The following is an 18,433-nucleotide window of genomic DNA, read 5'->3' as shown; positions in this document are numbered from 1 at the left end:
TTACCCGATCAGAAGCGGGAAAAAGTTTCCAAGGTTCAGACCCAGCAGTGCCGAGGCCTCGGCCTGGACCTCGAGCAGCGCAGCCTTTCCCGCCGCCCCCCGGGGAGCAGGGCCCGCGCTCCGCTTTGGGGCGGTGCGTGCTCGGTCCCGCACAGCCCTCCGCCCCTGCAGACGGGCCCTCGAGCCCCGGAGCCGGGTTTTGCTGTTTCCCCACATCCAGCGGAACCTCGCGCCGGCCGGGTGGAGACCCAGGCGCCTTCCCCCCGGGGCGCCCCAGCCACCCCTCCGCGCGGCTCCCCACCTCCTGCCCCTTCCTCTTCCCATCCCCGCGCTTTCGCGGAGAATTCCCTGGTCCCTGCAGGTGATCTGTGTTGTTAGCGAACACCCCTAACCGCGCTGACAGCGTCCCACCAGCACCTCGGGCTCCTGGCGAGTCCCGAGGCCCCTGCGGAGCGCAGGAGCCCCAGGCGTCTGCGTTAGCCCACGAGCGGGGCGCGCGGCGGCGGTGGTCACACGGGGGGGGGGGGGAGGCTGTGATTTCACCGGACGGTAACTTTGGGCACCTCCTTCACGCGGGGACAGTCACCTCTACCCCTCCGCGGCCCCCTCCCTGGGCTGGGCCGCCGGCCACAGAAGGGACCCTTCGCTCACAAAAACGACCCCGCACTTCGGAGAAAGGTCGTGCCCGCTTCCCGGCCTCACCTAGTCTGGTTCGCTGCCAGGCCCCGCCTCCCGGGCACCCCTCCCCCAGCCCCGCGCAGGGAGAGATGCCAGGGCGGTGGAGTCATGCCGCTGGCTTGGGCACCATTGGCTCATGCCTGGAACGCGCAGCGGCGGCTACGCAGCCCTGGCGGCGCGCCCGGGCGGCTCCCGGCCTCATATGGAGAGAGGGCGGGCGGCCGCGTGTGTCCGCGGCGTGCCAGGCGCGCAGGCCGCCGGGCGACCGCCCCTTCTCGCTTGCATCACCGAGCCCGCGGGCTCCTCCCGCCCCCCGGCCCGCCCCGCCCTGCCCGCCCTCGCCCCTCCCCGGCCGGTTCCCCCTGGAAGCTATTAATAGCATTACGTCAGCCCGGGCTTCGTAACCCGGGGCCGAGCGAGCGCCGTGCCAGCGCGAGGCCTATAAAAGGGGTGATGCAACGCGCTCCGGGCCACAGGCGCACTCGGCGAGGCGCGCGGCGCACGGAGCCTCTCCGGCCGCCCCCCGGACCCCGGCCGCCCGAGCCCACGCTGCAGGTGAGCGCGAGAGCCCCGCGGGGCCGCCCCAGCCCAGCCCTCCCGGCGCCCGGGACCCCGCGCCGCCGCCCCGCCGCCCCGAGCGGGAGAAGTTCCCGGGGAAGCCAGACAGCCAACTTTCTCTTTCGGCTCGAGCGTGAGCGATGCCGGGGGCCGAGCGCGCGCTCCGCCGGCGGCTCGGGAGGCTCGGGGCGCGCCGGGCGCGGGGCAGCCAGGCGCCGGGGGTCGCCGTCCCTCCGTGCCGAGCCGGAGCCGGCGCTCCGCGGTCCGCCGAGAGGCGCGGGGCCGCCGCTCCCGGGACCGAGCGAAATGAATGGGCGGACGTTCCGCCCGAGGTCGGCGGCCGCTGGAGGTCGCCGTGCGCTCCCCGGGGCGAGCGCCGGCGGCGGGACGCGGAGAGGGAGTCGGGGAAAGTTGCCCGGCGGCCGCCGCCGCTGTCCCGGGCGCACGGCGCGGAGCTCCCGGCGCGCGCGAAGGCCGGCCGCGGCGCCTGCGGCCACCCCTGTCCCATCGCTCCGGCTCCGGCTCCGGCTCTGGCTTTCTTGTAACCCGTCCGCGGGCGTCTTTGCTTTGTGTGGATTCGGAGAACCGCGGGACCGGATCTAGCCGGGGGAGGGACCAGGGTGTGGTGGGTGGGTGGGTGAGTGGGTGGGTATGTGTGTGTGTGTGTGTGTGTTTTGAGACAGTCTCAATCTGTAATCCAGACTGTCCTTAAACTCCCGGCGATCCTCCTGCCCCAGCCTCCCAACTGCTGAAAGTACCGGCCACCACGCCCAGCACCTCTCTACCCGAGTGTGCTGTGTGGTTCACATAGCCAGGTTTTGACAGAAATTGTCAGTTTTTCGGGTGAAATAAATGGAGCCGCAAAGGGATCCTGAGCGAGGGAGTCGCCGTCCGGCGTTACTAACTGGTCCCTGAGACAGGACGGCAAAGGCGCGTCTCTCCAGCTCGGTCTCCTAGTTTTTTCCCTCCGGTTGGTTCCCTGCTCCCACACCACTGTCATTTTCAGCTCCCACTTTTGTGTTTTCCTCCTAGCCGCTTTATTTTTCTTGGTTTCATTATGTAGATCACAGACTTCCTTATAGATTAAAGGAGTCGCCAAGCCCGAGCTATTTAAAATGTGTATTCTACCCCCTTCCCTTCCCTTGCTTTGCTTTTTTTTTTTTTTTTTTTTTTTTTAAGATAGGGTTTCCCTACATACCCCAGGCTTGCTTTAAACTTTTAAACTCCCGGCAACCCTCCAGCCTCAGCTCCCAAGCGCTGGGATCATGGGCGTGTGTCGCCGAAGAGAGAGCACATGTTCTGTGTGTCGCATTTGCTGTGGGATAATGTTTCCACTCACAGGCTCTCACTCGGGCGCGGGGTGGGCGGCGGTTGCTGCTGTTTCTGTCTGGAGGTTTCCGACACGGCTGACCAGGAGCCCAGGGCGGAGCTCACAGCGCTCAGCACCTGTGGAAGCCTCCTCTGTGGGGGTCCCGGTACCGCCTAACGGGCTGGCCGCTCTCTCCCGGGGGCTCACTTGAAGTGATGGGGACTGGTGGAGGAGCTCAGAGCGGGAGTCAGCAGCTTGGCTGGACCCAGCCCCTCCCTGCACCTCAGCTTACCACAGGACAGAATGGGGATCTGATCGTGACAGCTCTAGCGCTGGGTGTTCCGCGTGTCCCTTCAGCCAGAGTCTGCCGGTCCTCCAGGTACGGGCTGCACCCGGCCGGGAGACCGGGTAGCAGCGGTAGAGGACTGCTGATGTCAGCAAATAGTGGGTGTGATCCCCGGGGTCCCCGGAGTCCGCCGCAGCACGCCGGTTGTGACAGCCTGGCCTGAAATTCTTGAGGGTTCCCTCGATTCCTGTTGAACACAGCTAAACTGAGTTGACAGCTAACCCAGGTCCTCGAAGTGGGGGAGGGGGAGTCGGAATGTGTGTGTGGATGTTGGTTTCCTATGTTGTTAAGCGTGCCCACGCCGTGTGGTCGTCCCCACAGCCCCGGCAGGGGTTGGCAACCTCCGTCACAATTTTCGGAGCCTTTGGCTCGTGAGTAGGTGCTCGGCTGGTGACCTGCAGACGCTGTTTCTGGCCCCGAGGCCCCGCCTTGCCCCTCCAGGCGGGGAGGAAGACAGCATGCGGGGTTAGGGAAAGCTGGCTTCTGGCTCGCTAGTACTACAGCTTGGTGGTGTAGACAGCTTAGTGGAAGGAAGTGGAAATCAAAAGTGAAAATTCAAAGCCATCAGAGTTACTTGGAGATAAAAATCTAGGAGCTGAATTTCCAGTTAAATAAATGAAAGAAGTTTCATTTTCTTGAAAATGATGAAGTTACCAATGATATGACATAATTGCTGACGGGAAAGTCATGAAGGCAGAAACAGAATTTGTGTCCTGAAGACACTTCCATGATCAGTATAGAAAGCTAACTCAGCTCACCCCACCCCTCAAACACTCCCCTCCTTGGGGCCTCAGCTCCTACAAACAAACTGGAGCTTTAAACTTTGTTTCCCTGGGGGACACAGCCAGACTATGGACTGACTCTCCCAAGACCTCTGTGTAAGACAAACCGGAAAGGATGGGGGCGAAGATCCCACAGACTGCCACCTGGTTGTCAATCAAAAGCTTTCTTGACAGCTTTGCGACATGCTTGTGTCCCCAAGTAAGCCCAGCCCCCAGCTTTTCACAGACACATTCCACACCACCGGCATTCCTCAGTTTCCTCCTGACTTTACACCAAGAAGGATGGGGGGGAGGGGCCCCAAGCAGCAGGCTCTAAGCTCCAAGAGCTCATTAACAAACTTAACTGTGTGGCCAATGGGACACACTCAGCTGCTGTGACCCAAACTAGTAAGGACAGCAGAGCCACCCAGTTCTGCTCATGAAGGCCAGGCCAGGGTCAGCTCTGAATTCCTCACCTTAGCTGTTTTCTGTTTGTTTGTTTTCTGTAAAATTGGAAAGGTAGGGGACTGAGGATGCATAGGAGGAGGTTGAGCTAGAGAAACATCCCTCAGCCCAAACATTCAGCCTCCAACTAAGAGAATTCTGGTTCTCAGTCTGATTGTTTGGGAGAGAATTGTATACATTTCCTGAGTTCTTTTTGGCTACTGAGGGCAGCATTCACTGGCCTGGAGTTTCTGCCATTGTGCCTTAATCTCCAGGGAAAGGGATCCTGAGGAGAGGCGCCTAGCAGCAAAGGTGACCAGACCCCGCCGGGTCTCCACAGGAGAGCAGCCAGCCCTCTGCAGTGTCGCTCCTGGTGGCAGAATGCTCCCCACCGCATTTCTTGTGATGTTTCCCAAGCTCCTCACAGCACTCTTGGGGAAATAGGGGACTCATTACCAGCCCATCTTTGCAGAGGAGAAGAAGTCACTGGGCGGGGGTCAGGGGGTGCAGTCACAACCTATAACTAAATGGTCCTCAAATCTTGATTAGAAAAAAAAATCCTGGTTTTGGGATTTTATGGATGAAACAGCTCAGTTAAACTTAGGCCTGGATGTAGGCAGTAACTGAGGTGTGTGTGTAGCTGGTCTAGAAAGACGAGCAGCTTCTTGGACAGAGTTCAGGGCTTCCCTGGGCATCTTGGTCTCCGCAGCATTCTTCCTGTTTCAGGCCTCCTATTGCTGGCACTCTGCCCCCAACTTTTGCTCTCTTTGTTGTTGTTGTTCAATGAAGGTTTGCAGTGTATGGAATTTAAGGCCCTGGCTCCTGGAGCCAAGCGAAACAAACCCATACTATCCCATGCTAATGCGCTCTGTCAAAATCTCGGTTAACTCTGGTATGAACGGGACTCGGCTTTACAGATCTCTGTCTCACAGGCTCAGGAGAGACAGGGTGGACTGGCTTCTCCTTAAATGTTAGAGACTTGCCAGAGGCCCCCTGTCCTCTGGATGTGGGTGCTGACCAGTGTGGCTGGGCACACTCACTTCGCTCCCTGCTCCTGCTTCAGGAGCCGACAGGGCTGGGGCTCACAGCTACAGCAGGGGCACAGTCTTCCAGATGGCTTCTCCCGACCGCCCACTCCGCGTGCTGGCCGACCTATAGAGTGAGCAGGCCATGTGGAATGGCGACCTCACCCTACTTTGTTTGTTCAGTTGTCCAACTGGCTAGCAGGCATCATGACCAATGCTGGGCCTGGCTCTGGGACAGAGTGGTTTGCTGGCTCTCAGCCACTTTCTGTATGAAGACCGGGTCCCAAATTACCTGCAGCCAAATTACCTGCTCCTTCTAGACCAGGCCCAACCTAGGTCTGCCCCTGTCCCAAGCCTCTCTCCTTGCACCTCAGAGCTAAACAACAGCCCCATAAACCAGACCCTCACTCCCCGCTTTTTCACACCCCGAGGTCCTTTGCTTTGCCAGCCTTCTTGTCAAGAAGGGGCTCCTTGTTCCTGCATGACCCAAGTTCCTACCATCACCATTCCATTCCCCGACCATTCCTTGTTGTCACTCCCTGACCCAGCTTCCCGCAGGAGAAACTTCCGCCACAGAGCTGCTGAATAAAGCCCCAACTTCCTGCTTTGACTTCCACTCATTAACAGATGTGTCTGGATTTCAGGTGTCTTCCTATTTCTTTGTGAAAAAGAGACTGAAAAGGGGATTACAGGAGGCGCTGGTTTTTGTTGTTTGATTTTTGATGTGTGTGTGTGTGTGTGTGTGTGTGTGTGTGTTTCCTCTTCGGGGGCTGTTCTGTGTCACAGCCAAGCTAATAAAAGAAGAGCCTGAAAATTCAACCCTCTTCAATCTTATAGTCATATCTCTGAGCTGTGTGTTTTAAGAATCTGTTTTACTTACCATGAGGATAGCATTTTTGGGGGTGGTCCTTTGACCTTAATTAGCACAGCTTGCATGGCTGTGGGTTAGTTCCTGGCACACAGAACTAACCTGTATCTACTCTACTGAAAAAAGTAACCCCTTTCACCAGTAAGGGTCACTGCTACTAGCTCCTGGGTCAGAGTTGGGACCTCACGCTCCCCTCTGCATTCCGGGCTGGAATGTTTGCTAGGCTCTGTCTTCTCCAGCCCTGTGCAGGTAGCCACACCTGCTATGAGTTCATGAGTGGGACACGCCACATCACGCCCAGAAAACAGCATTTCATAGCACCTTCTAGCCTCTTGCTCTTAGATCCTTTTCACCCCGATGTTGTTCCCTGAGCATGTGTGAGTGTGTGTGTGTGTGTGTGTGTGTTTGTGGGGTGGGGGCTGTTTAGGATGGCACACTTAACAGTCATTAATTCCCAGAACCTTGCCCAGTTATAATCTCTGCATTAACAGCTGCCTGCTGTAAAAAGAAGCTGACCAAGGTTAACAGTAGCTCTAGTCTGTGGGTGTGAACATAACTATTTAGGAGGCAGTTACGGCATGTCCATTTAGGAAAATGACAGTAACACGGTCCCCTATTTCCTGTAAGTTCTGCAGCCATGGGCAAGGGACCGGAAGGAAATTAAATAACCCAGAGGCCTGGGGGCTGATGGGACTTTGTTCTGGGGCAGGCTGCACTTTGGACCACATGCCCCAGGACCCCTGAAGCAGTTTGGCCTTGAATTTTTCTTCCAGCAAAATGATGCTTCAACATCCAGGCCAGGTGTCAGCCTCCGAGGTCAGCGCCTCTGCCATCGTCCCGTGCCTCTCACCGCCCGGGTCACTGGCGTTTGAGGATTTTGCTAACCTGACACCTTTTGTCAAGGAAGAGCTGAGGTTCGCCATCCAGAATAAGCACCTCTGCCATCGGATGTCCCCGGCGCTGGAGTCCGTTACCATCAGCAACAGACCTCTGGAGATGTCAGTCATGAAATCTGAGGTGGGTTCCGCCAGCCCGTGTCCATCCTTTCAGCACACAGGTATCACACACTCTCCACATTCCAGCACATTCAGGAGCCTTAGAGTTGGGGATAAGAACCAGTAAAAGCACAGCTGCCTGAGGGCTTTTGTTCTAAAACTCTGTTGTCTAAAGAGAATGGAATGAACAGTAGAATCCGTGAATGGACGGGTATGTGTGCACCTGTGGTTTGGCAGGTGTAGCATGCACCTGTGAATGGGCAGGACTAGTGTGCATCTGTGTGTGTGATATCAAGAGGCTGAAACAGGAAGATCAAGAGAATGGTGAGTTTGAGGCCAAGCTGAGGTACATATCAAGACTCTCTTAAGAGAAAACTGGCAAGACCTTGAGAGGCGGCACAAAGGGAGGGCTTGGCAGTTAAGAGCGCTGGCTGCTTCTGCAGAGGACACAGGTTCAGATCCCGGCACCCAGTGGTGGCTCACAGCTGTCTGTAACTCCAGCTTCCGGGATCCGGCATCCTCTTCTGGCCTCTGCAGGCACCTGCACAAATGTGTCACACGAATCGAGCAACTGCACAGACGTGGGCACCTGTGCAGGCAGGGCTCACGCACACAGAAGAACCCGTATCACCGTGTGTGTGTGTGTGTGTGTGTGTGTGTGTGTGTACACTTTTTATATTTCCTGGGTGTGTGGCCCTGATGGTTATGGTTGCTTGGGCTTTGCCTACCTAGATTGGAAGACCTACACCTCCGTGCAGTGTCTTTGATTCAAAAGAACAGGAAGCGGTCAGGAGTGGGTCAGTTGTGTATCCTGAAGCTGGCAGGGTCTGGCACTGGCCATAAGAGTTCATCCCAGCTGGACTTGGGCCTGAAGCAGAGGTCAGGACCTGGGTGTGCTCATTCTCCTCAGTCCACAGGCTTGGTCAGGGTCTGGGTAGACATCCACACCAGACTGGACCACACCCCCAAAGCTGGTCAGGGCTGTTCTCTGAGCCTCAGTGTTGACTCAGTGAGGAAATGTGATTTGTTGGCTGAATCAACAGGTGGTCCAGTGTTCTACCCACAGCATCCCGCTGTGGGCTTATTAGTATCATTTTGGTACCACTGATGGCCTCAGGTCCCTCTTCTCCGGGAGCTCACTGGCCTTGTGAGAAGGATGTGAGTTCTCTTCTTGTCACTGAGGTCAAGTGGTTGACAGAAGCCACTTGGGGAAGTTTGTTTGGCTCACAGTTCAGGGGTGCAGTCTGTCGTGCTGGGAGGACACGGCAGCTGGGGTGGCTCCGTGCACAGCTCAGCTCTGTGGCTCGGGAGGCAAAGCTCCCTCCTTCTGCGGTAGCCCAGCCCTGCCAGCCGTGTCCCCACCTCTACCCCTGCCAGCCGAGCCTCCCACCCCTGTTGAAGGTTCCACAACCTTCCAAAACACTACTAGGAGGAGAGTGTGGCTAGGGGCTGATCTAGAGGTCATTCCTGGCTCCAGGGGGAAGGACACACAAATTCTTTGTGTGTTTGTGTGTGTGTGTGTGTGTGCTTGTCTTGATCTTGATCATAATTAGTATCAACAGTTTTCAGTTTAAAAATTCAAATTCTTATTTTAAAATGCAAATACATTTTTAAAGTAATTTACATTTACTAATTTCAAATATAACTCCATTTTAGGTTTTGTTATTCATGCTTAGTGTGCGCACACACCTGTGTGAAGTGAGTTCACACCAACTTAAGCATGAGGCTGGAGAGACGGCTCAGTGGTTAAGAGCCCTTGCTCTCCTCCAGAGGACTGGAATCCCCAGCACCTGCAGTGTGTGGCTCACAGCAGCCTGTAGCTCCAGGCCCCCAGGATCTAACACTCTCTCTGGCCTCTGAAAACACCAGGAATGCGTGTGGTAGACACACACACAGACCAACATAGACATACACACATACACAGAAGTGGCGAAACACAGACAGAAAGCCCCCAGCCTTGATACTTTGGATTCACGGTGGCTTAAACATGTGCCTCTTGGGTTTTATAGGTGGCCCCTGAAGAAGACGAAAGGAAAAGGAGGCGGCGGGAAAGAAACAAAATCGCAGCTGCCAAGTGTAGAAACAAGAAAAAAGAGAAGACGGAGTGCCTGCAGAAAGTGAGTATCGGCCAAGCTTTCCCTGCTTGGCGCTCACACTTCCCCTGCCTGGTGCCACACCTGCCCTCAGCAGCCTCTGTGTGAGTGGCAGAGGGGAGCTGTGTGTGGTGCAGAAACGCCAGCTGCGGGCAGACAACGGGGCAAAGCTGGAGCATGGTGGAGGGACTCTGGGGGTACAGAGTGAAGACTGTGGGCTGAAACACGGCAGTGTCTGGGGCCAGCAAGCTGGCTCGTGGGTAAAGGGCTTGCCATGCAAACCTGCCATGGGTTTGGTGCCCAGAACCCAGTGTGGACGGAGAGAACTGGTTTCGGAAAGTGACCTGCACGCGCATGCCGCGGTGCGAACTTGTTCACATGCCCTCGGCAGCTCTTCCTCGTTAAAGAGGCTTTGCACACCAGTTTTGCCAAGTAAAACAAAACAGTAAACCCTGCCGCTGCCGTTGGCGCTTAAGGAGAGCTGTTCTCACGCTCGGGTTAGCTCGGCAACCCAGCCGTGCTTGTTCCTGTGTGGGTCTGAGCCCTGCCCACTTCTCCCGCCTTAGACAGCCCTGAGCACCCTGGCAGGCTAACCCTCAAGAAGAGTCACCAGGGTACAGCACGGGTCCGCAGGCAAGGCAGGCCTCAGAGCCTGGACGCCGCTGCAGGAGCCCTGCCCGCGCCCCCACGTGCGCGCGGGCTCACTGCTTCAGGGTCAGCGACAACCGGGGAGCTTGTGTGTTTCTGTGGATGCGGGAGCCAGGGTGTCATTGTCACTTGTCCCTCAGGAGTCGGAGAAGCTGGAGAGCGTGAACGCAGAGCTGAAGGCGCAGATTGAGGAGCTCAAGAACGAGAAGCAGCACTTGATATACATGCTTAACCTGCATCGGCCCACCTGTATCGTCCGCGCCCAGAACGGCCGGACCCCGGAGGATGAGAGGAACCTCTTCATCCAACAGATCAAAGAAGGAGCGCTGCAGAGCTAGGCGCGGGCGCGGGGCGCCTGGGGAGTCCTCATCCCCCTTTCCACCCCAACCCTGAAGCCCTGCAAAGCTGGCTTCCTGTGCACTTCTAGAATCTCATCAGCCGAGAGCCGTCGGGGCAGGAGCGACGACCCGCATCGTGACAACCTACCGCATCGTCCCACTCTGCCCTAGAGCCACGAACGAGCAGGAGCGCCCTTTGTCTCGCTAACTCCAGGATTTAGGCCTTGACGTCCTGGCCATTCTCAGATGGCATAGCTGGCCCCTGACGCAGAGGCGTCTACTCACCGGTGGAGGACGGCGCCCTCCACCTCGGCAGGCAGCGGCCCTCCTCGGGCAAATGCGGCGAGAGGCTGTCTAGTGGCCAGCGTGTGCTTTCTAGAAGGTGCCCCGCTCTGCCCCAGGGTGCCTGCACAGGGCGTTCGTTTCGGAACCAGGCGTTGTCCTGCTTAGATGTTTGTCTTGCACAACACTGGCGCGATTTTTCCAGGAGTTTCATCAGACCTGATTTCTGAGAGTTTGGGGGCTGCCGTCGGGGTCAGTGTCCCTCAGAAGCCATCAGGTGGCCACACGAACTTGCTGCCCCAGGGCAGCGGGATGGGCCTGGTGACCAGCTGTGCTAACTTGTACCGACAGGAGGCCTCCCTCCCTGTGCCCACTGCTGAGGAAGAACCCGGGCACCTCATCAGGTCCTTGGCTGCAAACTGTTACGACGTCACAGAGAGAAGGCGCAAGTCCAACTTCCAAAGGGCAGGACTGTCCTTTCCACTCAGTGACGGGCAGGAAGAGCCAAAGAGTGCCCGTTTCCCACAGGCTGTGGAGACGGGCGTCCTTGAAGCCAGGTGCAGGGCCAGGTGTCTGAATTGTGCTGATGGCATTGTTTTTGTATTGTAGCTGTTTAGAGACGTGGCCCAGAGCATTCTGGCTGGGAGGTCCCTCTCTGGCCACTAAGACTCTGGCTACTGTTAAAATTCTGATGTTTCTGTGAAATCCTCAGTGTTTAATCCTATTCAATAGTATCATTACAATTTTCTGTAAGAGAGAGTATTACTTATTTATCCCAGTATTCCCGGCCTGTCAATATAATAAATATCAGAACAAGACACAGTGAACCTAGGTGTTGTTCTGGTTTCTGCTAAGCCGCTGAAACACTGATGCTGCCTCTGTCATGGGGAGATCAGTGTTGCCTGTCTGGGGAACACTAGGTAGGGAGTTGGCTTTTCTTTTTAATTTACATTTTCTGTATATGGGTGTTTCATTTGCATGTATGTCTGCACCACATGCGTGCAGTGCCTGAGGAGGCCAGGAGCGAGGGGTCGCTGGATGCCCTGGAACTGGAGTTTCAGAGGGTTATGAACCACCGTGGAGGGGTGGGAATGGAACTCCAGTTTTCTCCAAGAGCATCGAGTGCTGTTAGCATTGATCCATCTTTCCAGCTCAACTTTTTATTTTTAATTATGTGTGTGTGTGTGTGTGTGTGTGTGTGTGTATGTGTGTGGGCACTGAGTGCCGTTGCCCGCAGAAACGGAAGAGTTTCTAAGCACAGAGCCGTCTCTCCAGCCTAGGCGGGTGACTTCCAGTCCCACCCTAGCTGGTCCCTTGATGTTCAGTGTCTCACTGACAGACCCTGAAACAACATTGCCTGCGTCCTTCACACCAGCTGTTTGACAATAAGATAGTTGTTTGTTTGTTTGTTTGTTTGTTTTTGAGGCAGAGTCTCACTATGTAGTTCTAGGTGGCCTGGAACTCAACATACAGACCGGACTGCCCTCTCCCTCTGTCCCTGCTGCCCCCACAGTGCTGGGTTCAAAGGTGTGCCCACTGTGCCTGGCTTACAATAGGATTTTGATGTAAAATCCAAATTGCTAAATATTACAACCATCCGTTTCTCTGAACATACAAACACGCCTAAAACATACGCATGTTTTTCAGCTTGAGACTTTTTACAAATTACATTTAGGTTGGGGTTGGGGGTGGCACACATGGACAGCACAGAGGACAGCGTGGAGTCAGTTCTCTCTCCTCCACATGGGTGTCCTAGGAACTGAACTGGGGCCGTTGGGCTTGGCAGCATGTGCCTTCCCCTGCTGAGCCTCTCTTTGGCTTGAGCCTCTCGAACCTGCCTTCTGCCACGGTGCTTCTCAAACAAGTTTCAGCTTGACTTAGGTGTGTTAACATCTGTGCACCTCAAAGCATGTATGTATTTCAAATATCAAGAAAGAGTGAGGGCGAACAGGGGCAGGACAGCCTCAAAACATGTATTTCAAATATCAAGAAAGAGTGAGGGCGAACAGGGCAGGACAGCCTCAAAACATGTATGTATTTCAAATATCAAGAAAGAGTGAGGGCGAACAGGGCAGGACAGCTTCGGACGAGGTGGGTTAAGTTATTCCGAGAGGCCCGCAGCACCCTGGCCTTGTGATCCCCCATTCCTTCTTCATGCCTCCTCCCCCATTTTGCAGTAGTGAGGACTGAACCCTGGGCCTTGCATGCCCTAATCAAAAGCCCGACACCAAGCCCTCCCGGCCCAGCAAACCCCAGCACACGAGTGGAGGGCCGGGGACAGTATTTGAGAGTCAGATCTTCAACCGCGTAGGTCCTGGGCATGGACGCAGGTCAGCGAGCTTGGTGGCAAACACTGCTCAGTGGAGCTGACTAGCCAGGACCACGGGCCTGTTTGATCTACATGTGTTGCTTTTAAACTATCTCATGGCATAGGTGTGAGTGTTTCTCTGGTTGTTCCTAATCAGGAAAGAATTATCCACCACTATAGCTCATCTGTATCCTAATGAAGGGGAGGAAATAAAGAAAAACCAAAACACGAAAACCACTGCCCTGATAACCTGGTTGTCAGTAGAGGGGCTACTACCAAGTCAAGGCGATTTGCAATGGCCTCAATGGCAATGGGCCAGAGAGGAAGCAGAGGACGCTCCTTCCGGAAAAGCTAGCCTGAGAAGTTCTCTGCCTGGAGAGGAAGCAGAGGACCCTCCTTCCGGAAGAGCTACTCTGCCTTGACGTTTAAGAAGGATGAGCAGCAGCGACACCTCTCAGCGAGGCCCTCTCTCACAGGCCTCACTCTGAAGGAGGCAGGCTAGGAGTCCGGAAGGACACAGAATTAACCCCTGGTTGCCTCCTGCAGGAGATGCGGACATTGGCAGTTCCTGCCAGAGCCACCTTCCTTCCCTATGCCTTCCTCAGCCTCTTGTGTTGTCCCGGGATCTGTCCCAATGCCTGTTTCAGAGTAAAGGCTTGAAAAATTCTGGCTCGGGATGAGCTCTGTCAAGATGTGAAATGCTGTTTCCCGACGTATCCAGCCTCCCTCCCCCCAGCCCACCCCACTCACCTTTGAGGAGCTTTGAAGGAGCCCTTGGTTGACAGACACCCCTGTCTGTGCGGCTCAGGTGCTGCTGTCTGTGGTCTGGATCTGCCTGGAAGGAGGCCAGATTTACAAACTGTTGGCATTGGCGTAGTTTTATCTGCTTTATTTGGGTTCTTATGTCACTACCTCCCTCCCAACACTAGGTGGTAGAGAAGGGAGGGAAAGGTGGTAGAGGGAAAAGGGATGTGGAGACCTCTTTAGACTTAGTCCTTGGGGCAAGTCCAGTCTTCGTAGTCAGGATATCCAGCAGCCCAGCAAAGGAGCAAACAGCGGCAGGATGAACCACCAGCAGCAGGGAGAGCAGCAGCCACCTCCTCCCTATGAGCGAGCGACCAGGCCTCTCCATGCGCTGGCTCCCAGCATCCTCAGAATTAATCTATCAGCATCTGGCAAGGATCACGCCCCTGCCAGAGCACGAGACAATTATAGTTAACAGCTGTGGACAAACTAAAGCCCCTCCCCCCATATACCTGGGATTAAAACAAAAACATGGTGTAAAAGAAACCCAAACCTCCACTAAGCATTCTTCTGCATTCTTGAGGCTCTTAACTCCAGACAATTCTGGCCTCCTCAAATATTGCTCTTGGGGTCACACTAGGTGGTTCACGCCTAGTGGATCTTTGGTCAAGGCCAAAGCCACATCCTGTCTCAAAGCATAAAACTAAAATAAATGTACTTGTGAAGAGATTCCCGCTGAGCTGCAAAGCACAGGTGAGGTTAAATACGGACGGGAGCTAACACCGGGTGACTAGGACAACATGCTAGACGTTTCACGTGTCACTGCGTGTGTCAGCTCGCTTTCTGTCACTATAACAAAACACCTGAGGTAAACGAAAAGACACTGAATTACTGTGTAGCTTTTTCTATTACCCACCCTAGCTCCCAAATGATGACATGGAGACTTATCAAATGTAGTGATGAACTTTAAAGCAGTATAGAGGGCAGCTACTCATCCATCCTAAGGGCTGTGTCCTGCTCTGGGCTATTTCCCAGCCAGGTGTCCTTTCGCTTGCCAGCTAGTATCACTCAGGCAGCTTCTCCATCTCTGTCCTCATGGCAACTCCCTCATGGTGCCTTCACTCTCCCCATCCCATCTTACTCCCCGCCCCTCAATGGGACTGGAAGTCCCTGCCCAGTCTTTGGCTGTTCAGTTTTTTATCAACCAATCAGAGATAACTGGGGAGCATTTACCCAGTGTTGAGACGGGATTCTTCAATAACCATGACAGTGCCCACATCCACACTACAACCTGATCTCAGGGCACAGAGATCTGCACCTGAACACGAGGTGCACAAGACCAACCCCCAATACTGGGCCGCTGAGACAGGTTCCAAGTCGGATAAGGTGAACCCCACACAATGAAAGGAGAGAACTCCCACAGGTATTCTCTGGCCACATGTGTACTGTGGATGTGCAAGCCCCAACAGTTACACACAAACACACACACACACACACACACACACACACACACATATACACACTCACATACACACACTCACACAAAATAAATTGCAAAAAATATTTTTAAGAGAAAAACAGGGCTGGGAAGATGGCTCAGTGGTTCAGGTACTTGCCACTTGAGCCCTGAATTCAGCACCTGTGTAACTCTAGGTCTAAGACAGAGACAAGGCATCCCCAGAGCCAGCTGGCTGGAAGACTAGCCCATAGCTGGGTGTGTCTGAGAAAATCAACCAAGGTTACATTCAAATACCACTCATACATGCACAAAAATTGAAAAAAGAAAATTTCTTCTGGTTCAGTTTAGAAGTGTCAGTCGTGGTGGATTCTGCCTTATGCCTTTGGCACAGTGGCTTGGGGGACACTCAGTCCTTGAAAGCTTTGCTCCATTCCATAGATGAGGGCGGAGGGAGCTCCAAGGCTTGCCCAGGGTCACACAGTTCACCTAAAGTTGAAAGCTACACTTTTTAAAGCCACAAGGGTCTCGAACAAGCGTTTTGAGGGTGTATGTGTTATGTGTGAATGAAAACACACAGATACTATTTAAATGCTTTGAGCACATCCATGACGCTGTGCGGCCACCGCAGACTGTCAGTCTCCCAGGTCCCACATCCAGCCCTTGGCCAACTGCTCCGCTCTTCATCTCCTCAGGCTTGCCTGTCGCATGGCCTTCCGTGTCTGGCTTCTTTCACTTATAAAATGTCAAGGTCCACCATATTGAAGTATGGACCTTCATACTTCAACATTCCGTTCCTCTTCACAGCTGGGTAACCGTGTGCTCTATGGAGATCAGTTAACAGGGGTGTGTGTGTGTGTGCGTGTTTTCACGGTGGTAGCCTTTGCCCAGAAGGAATGAATGTCTGGAGTAATACTTCACGGGACCAACTGGGAGCATCTTGAGCAGGGGTCCGAGTGACAACAGTGTGGCTCGAAGTGTGGCTGTGGCAAGAGGCGGAGTCGTGACGACAGACGCAAACAGATTTCCCAAGCTCTCCCCCACAGAGGGGCTGTTAGGGCAGAAGGGCTTGGCTGGGCTCTTGGAATTCAAGGACCTCAGTTTCCTCCCCTCCCCTTTCCCCTCCCCCTATCCTGTGCACTTCACTGAACACTGTGGAAAAGTGGGAAGCAAAACCCGGGGTCCCTAAGGGAGCAAATGGTTCCCCACAGAAACAAAACTGAAGGGAAAAACCAATGTGGCCTCCTCGCCTCATTTAATTTAATCTAATCCTGGCCGCCTCAGCCCACCCACTGTCTAAAGTGGTTGTCCTGGTTTCTCCATCACAAACACACACACATACACACACACACACACACACACACACACACACTATACAATTTACCATGATGTGGTAAAAACAATCAGGTTTGAAAACGTTTGACTGACCCAGGTTTCCCCCACGAGGCAAAGTCCTGTTGTGGTTTAAAACAAAGGTTTTAGAATCAGCAAGGCTGGATTCAGGCCAAGTCCTGTAGTTTGTGGGTGTGGGTGGTTTACGTTCGGCTTCTTTGCCCTGCGAATTGAGAATAGTCCCGTCAGTAGGCATCTCTGGGATTTCCACTAACTCGGGAGACATCACCCACGGCACAGCTCGGATGAGCGCTCTGTTGTAATTAGTAAAGCCCGGACCTGTGAGGTGAGGTTACCAACATCAACACCCAGTGAGGCTACGTGCAAGGATCAAGACCAGGGTCCAGGTCCACTGAAGTGAAGCCACGAGCTCACGTTTCAAATCTCCTGTCTCTTCCAATTCATGCAGCTGAGTCTGTGCTCATCTACAGTTCCCCACCTGCAACCTTTCCGCCTGGGCACCCCCTGTGGCCCTGTCCTCCTGCAGGCCAGCCGGAGGACGGGACAAAGGAGCATGTGACAGCGACAGGTCACAAAGGGAGAGGGGATATATGGCTGAGCGGGGCCTCAGGCCTTAGTGGTCACTCCTCCCACTAGGACTGCAGTTCGTAGACTCTCGGGCGCTTTGGAAAATACCACGGGCGGAGGTCGCAGGGTTTCAGACCTTGAGCGAACCTCCCTGGAGTCTACCCTGCACCTCTACACCTTTGGAGAGGTTGGACTTGGGGTCCAGGCACCCAACAGCACCCCCTTGTCAATCATCTGTGCTCCCACCCCCAGCCCGGGCCTCTGTGAGGCTCTGAGGCCAAGTGGAGGGTTGTGGGGTGGGTAGAGAGACCGACCGAGTGCCGCCTCTGTGCCGCAGGAGCACCACTGCTCCCTCATCTGCGGAGACCAAGGAAGGCACCCAAGCCACCTCGCCAGCACGCCTGCCTTGACGCAAAATGGCCACGAAGAGCGAGTGTCTGCTGCCGTACTACACGGCCCAGAGCGGCTCGGGGGTCGGCATGTTCAACACCAGCATGGGGAAGCTGCAGCGGCAGCTCTACAAGGGGGAGTACGACATCTTCAGGTACGCGCCCATCTTCGAGAGCGACTTCACCCAGATCACCAAGCGGGGGGAGGCCATCGACGTGCATAACCGCGTCCGCATGGTCACCGTGGGCATCGCCTGCACCAGCCCTGCCCTCCCGCTCCCCGACGTCATGCTGCTGGCCCGCCCCACCCCGGGCTGCGAGGAGGGCCCCGGCCGGGGCCCGTCCACCAAGGGCAAAAAGGGCAAGGGCTCCAAGACCCTGGAGCTCACGAGGCTCCTTCCTTTGAAGTTCGTGAGGATTTCCGTTCACAGCCGCGAGAAACAACAGCTGCGCCTCAAGTTTGCCACCGGCCGTTCATGCTACCTGCAGCTGTGCCCCCCGAACGAAGGCAGGGATGACCTGTTCACCTACTGGGAGAAGCTCATTTACCTCCTGCGGCCCCCCGTGGACAGCAACAGCAGCACCTACGCCATCCCGGCCGAGGACATGGTCTGCATGCCCCTGCTGGACGAAGAGGACAAGTCAAGCCCGGCCGGGACAGACTGCCAGGGAAGGGGGGACCCGGACCAGGTCAGCATCAGAAGCCTCCCCGGGGTCACGGATCTCAGTGGGGTCACCTCTGCTGCTTTTGCTGGAGGGGAGGGGTCCTACCACGACCCCCACAAACCCTCTGCTGTGGCCAGCGTGTGCACACCCAAATCAAAGTCCAACGAGTCGGTGTCAGCAGTGGGCAGCCTCGTGGGCGCCCTGAGCTTGGTGGTAACCAGGTCTTCAGGCCCCAGCCAGGGGAACGCAGCCGCAGCGGGGGCTGCCACCATGGGGGCAAGAGGGACCAAAAGCCACCTGGCCATCGCAAGCGCTGGCAAGATGTCCCCGAAGAGCATGAAAGTCGCCTTGGCAGGGGCAGCAAGCAAGTCCTTGGAGAATATTCCCAGCTCATCCGCCAGCCTCTCCCAAAAAGACAGCGTGACTGTGGCTCTCTCGGGGAGACAGCCCACGGGCAAGACTGTTAGAGAAATGGCAACCAGTGATCTACCAGCGACAGCTCTTTCCTTGACCCTGCCAAGTGAAAGCCACATGGGTGGACAGACTGGACAGCAGAAAGCCTCTGAGTCCAGCGCCGAGGCCCATAAGGAAAGGAGGGTGAGAAG

General features: G+C 55.4%; 2 protein-coding genes across 2 annotated transcripts in view; both read left to right on the top strand.

The window, feature by feature from the left end:
* Positions 1-1,076: 1,076 nt before the first annotated feature.
* Atf3 (activating transcription factor 3) lies at positions 1,077-11,172 on the top strand. Its single transcript, XM_021651060.2, has 4 exons — positions 1,077-1,233; positions 6,763-7,006; positions 8,994-9,101; positions 9,866-11,172. Exons 2-4 carry the CDS (start codon positions 6,767-6,769, stop codon positions 10,061-10,063), a joined length of 546 nt encoding a protein of 181 aa, XP_021506735.1. The 5' UTR covers positions 1,077-1,233; positions 6,763-6,766; the 3' UTR covers positions 10,064-11,172.
* A 6,017-nt stretch (positions 11,173-17,189) lies between these two features.
* Positions 17,190-18,433, top strand: part of Garin4 (golgi associated RAB2 interactor family member 4) — a 1,734-nt gene continuing 490 nt past the window's right edge. The window contains exon 1 of the mRNA XM_021651049.1: positions 17,190-18,433. This exon is cut by the window's right edge and continues 490 nt beyond it. Coding sequence (XP_021506724.1) covers positions 17,190-18,433 — 1,244 coding nt within the window.

Source organism: Meriones unguiculatus, chromosome 11 (genome assembly GCF_030254825.1).
Source record: "Meriones unguiculatus strain TT.TT164.6M chromosome 11, Bangor_MerUng_6.1, whole genome shotgun sequence".
Classification (NCBI taxonomy): Eukaryota; Metazoa; Chordata; class Mammalia; order Rodentia; family Muridae; genus Meriones; species Meriones unguiculatus.
The sequence above is the reverse complement of the archived record's forward strand: the minus strand, read 5'-3'. Positions and strand labels throughout refer to the sequence as shown.

What these genes read in the sequence shown, in the direction of transcription:
- Atf3 (XM_021651060.2), top strand. Translation starts at nt 6,767, where the DNA reads ATGATGCTTCAACATCCAGGCCAGGTGTCAGCCTCCGAGGTCAGCGCC. An exon ending in TGTCAGTCATGAAATCTGAG is followed by an intron (nt 7,007 to 8,993) that starts GTGGGTTCCGCC and finishes TGGGTTTTATAG; the next exon opens with GTGGCCCCTGAAGAAGACGA. An exon ending in AGACGGAGTGCCTGCAGAAA is followed by an intron (nt 9,102 to 9,865) that starts GTGAGTATCGGC and finishes CTTGTCCCTCAG; the next exon opens with GAGTCGGAGAAGCTGGAGAG.